Raw genomic sequence first — 3634 nt, 5'->3', positions numbered from 1 at the left:
ACTGTTTAGCCTCTAGAAATTAGCCTCTGCCTATTAGGCCTGATGGCTTTCACCTTATTGGTAATTCTTCTTAGCCTGCTCAAAATGAAAGTTTTCCAGCACTTAATTTCCTGGACGGGCTCTCATAGCCATAGTTCAAGCATTCAAGATTGTGAAAACTAAAATTCTCTCTATTAAGATAGTTCTGCTACTCGCATTGGTGTCCACTAATTGAGTTAGTGAGCTGCGTATATTATTGATGCACCCTGCATGCTTGCACTTTGATGTGCATGACACAAAGGTCACTTTGCTCCCTAACCCTGCGTTTGTGCCAAAAGTGACTCTTCCAATACCTGCAGTGTTTTTGGAGCTGAAGGTTTTTCACGCTCCCACATTGTCCTCAGAAGAGGAGCAGAGATTACATTGTCTGTGTCCAGTCAGTGTTTTATGCAGCCACAAAGAGACTAAAAGCTTTAGGAAAACTTAACAGTTCTTCATGTCTTGGGCTGCCCCTCGCAGAGGGTTACCCATCTCATTCCAGTGCTTCTGCCATTGGATGGTGGAAGTGATAAGTCTGGCTAAAAGCCACCAGCCCCCACCAGTGGAGTGGATGCTTTGTGGACCCTCTTTAGGGGCATTTCCATACAGGACATTTGTGCTGGGCTTTGGTGGGCTTTATACATTCATCAAGATCTATCGACTAGATGTCACTGTGCCATCAGTGGCCCATACTGTCCTCAGTGTGGGCATCACACGGACACAATGTATATGGTTAAAGTTTATAACTAATATCGCCTTTTCATGCAGCCATTATGACACCCAGACGCACGTCTTCTGTCTTCTGTTGACTGTGGTCAGACTTGGAACTCTGGCTGCCTTTATCAGTGCCTGTCCAGACAGTGCATCATCACCCACTGTCTTAAATGAGGCACAGTGCAGTCACACTGGGCAGAACTGTAATGGATTTCAGTGCCCAGGTTGCTTACCTACCAGACCTCTCTTGCCAGTCAGTTTGGAAAGCATGCAGTATGGGAGCTGACTATATCTTTCCCATAGTGAGATGCTAAATGAATGTTGAAAGAAAACCTTGCTTGCATATCCCTGGTTCTCTGAAACAGGATTAAGGTATCTCACTACACATCCCACCTTGCATTTCACTTGGGGAGGACTATGCTTGACAGACCCAGAAAATGCCTCAATTTATAAGGGGAGGCGAGGGCTCCCAAATCACGGGTGTGATCGGCACTGCCAGACGTGGAGCCATTGGTGCTTCCATGATTGGACACAGGGGGCGCTCCCCATAATGAGATACCTCATTCCTGTTTCAGAGAACCAGGGTTACACAGGTAACCATATGGTACCCAACTCCATTACTGGAGAGCTGGAGTAAAGACACAGTTTGGCTCATTTTTCCTGCTGTAACAAGCCTGGAAATAAACAAGTCAAGGGTGACATTGGCAAGGAAAAAGTTCTCAAGAGAGCATAGAAAAGCAACTAGGATTACAAGATAGATGCTCAGATCTTGCAGGGTCTGTGCCATTTTTAGCTAGAAACAAATACATTGGCTTAGACACAAAATGTCAGCTGATCTCATTCAACATTAAAAACATTTAAGTCACAATCAGACAGGCCAGTTTTTAGTCTAACTTAACTGTACTGTGTACTTTTACCCAGGGCTGGGGTGTCTGTGGCATTGTTTGTTATTTACATATAACACTGCATCTAAAAGTAAATCTCACTCAGGGGGCCAGCAGGAAAAGCAATAACGATTACACAGGCTGTTACACATCGGTTGGAGTGAATGCACTCGAGATGGTGCCATTTCTTAAAGTAGTGCATTTATATGTGTCTTGAGGTCCCATTACTGTCTGTGCTATCAGGCAGTGGAGAAGTCATTCGACAGCAGAGAAAGATGGCTTTGAAGGCAACACGAAAGGATTTCAGTTTGAAGGCATAGAGCAGAGGGTTAATGGCTGAATGTGCATGTGAAAGGATGATGGTGGTCAAGGAGAGTGGCAGTGGTATTTTACAGTGTGGACAGAACAAATGTATGCAGTTCACTGTGTATAAGGGAATCCAGCAGAGCGCAAAGACAAAAACAAGCACAAAAATCGAGGTTGCCTTCCTTGCCTCACGCCGCATACCTGTGTTTTGCCTGGCCTGCAGCTCTAATGCAGTCTGCGTGGCTGCAATCCGCCTCACATGGCGCCTGACGGTTACAAAGATGTGTGCGTAAATGATAAACATGGTTACCAGAGGCACCAGAACACAGCCAAAGAAGTTAAAGTACACCATGTAGGTCATGTCCACCACACAGGAAAAGAAGCAGTAGTTCATCTGATCAGACCTGCCATGCCAGCCCATCAATGGCACTGAGCCCAAAAGGAAAGCTAGGAACCAGGTTAGCAGTATAACTAGCCTAGCATTCCTTGGCTTCAAAAGCCTTTGGTAGTGGAAAGGCAGTAGAATAGCCACATACTGTTCGATGGCCACTGCTAGCAGGCTGAAGATGGAGCTTTGGGTTAGCATGAGGAGCATATACAGAATGGCAATGCAAAGATATAGGTTGTGGTGGGGTAAACCTAGATCTGTCATTATAGCGCAGGGGATGGCCAAAGTGCCTACGAAGAAATCAGCTACTGACAGAGAGACCAGGAAGTAGTTGGTGACATTTTGGAGCTTCTTGTTGCGTCCTACTGCAAGGCAAACCAGTAGGTTACCAGAAGTGGAAATGATGGAAATCATTATTTCAGCAGCAATATATGGCCATTGAAAGAACTTGGGGCTGACTGGTTGAGTTGAGGCATTTGGATAAGCCATCCAGGTGCTGTTAATGTCTCTCGTCATGCTGGTAGAGTGGACCTCCTAAGGTCCAGTGTTGGATCATGGGTTCAAGGCACTGGAATAACAAAAAGAAATCAAAAGCAGTTAGATTCATTCTAACAACATAAGAGACTCATGGTTAGCTGGCAAGATGCTACCTAGGTTATAGTGGAGCTGATTAAATTTGCTGCTGTACTGAAAAAGTATACTGTCACTGTGTTATTGAATTACCCTGAAAGGGCAGAGAGTTTGTGTTCATTTCTCAGGATATTTGGTGTTTTCAGCTTGAAAACACTGAGCTTATGTGCTTGTTATTACTGTTAGCTGGCAGAAGGATAGATGCTGATAAGTTTATGAGAGTCTATCGTTCTATCCGCCAGCAATATTTACCTGACAAAATGTCAACTGTAGTGTTTGTTTATCCAACATCTAGTGCCTGCGTGTTCTTTCATGTCTCAATCTCTTTGCTCTATTGTGTAGGAATACAGGGACAGATAAATACCTGCCTAGAAACCTTGAGCATTTTACTTTGACAAATTAATGTTCAATAAATGTTATTCCAATAATATTGTAACATGAAGGTCTTCATTTCACAAAACAGTGGCTTACACTGAAAGAACAGCTGAAAGAGTTAATGCTACAAATTTCTTGCAGAACTAATTCAAGCACATTCAAATCTAACATCAACAGCAGTCAACTTTGTTTAAATATATACTGTTTATGTTCACTGAATTGATTTTTCAAATATGATGCAAATATGATATTTCATTTCCTTTAGGTTTTCATAAAATATTTATAACATTCATAAGCCATGTATAAACATTTAAAAATG

At 43.0% G+C, this 3634-nt stretch overlaps 1 protein-coding gene across 1 annotated transcript; it reads right to left on the bottom strand.

Moving 5' to 3' along the window:
* Positions 1 to 1328: 1328 nt before the first annotated feature.
* Positions 1329 to 2826, bottom strand: LOC118803175 (adenosine receptor A1-like). Its single transcript, XM_036563700.1, has one exon. It carries the CDS (start codon positions 2824 to 2826, stop codon positions 1819 to 1821), a length of 1008 nt encoding a protein of 335 aa, XP_036419593.1. The 3' UTR covers positions 1329 to 1818.
* Positions 2827 to 3634: the final 808 nt, after the last annotated feature.

This window comes from Colossoma macropomum, unplaced genomic scaffold (genome assembly GCF_904425465.1).
Source record: "Colossoma macropomum unplaced genomic scaffold, Colossoma_macropomum, whole genome shotgun sequence".
NCBI lineage: Eukaryota > Metazoa > Chordata > Actinopteri > Characiformes > Serrasalmidae > Colossoma > Colossoma macropomum.
This window is presented reverse-complemented; position numbering and strand designations above follow the sequence as displayed.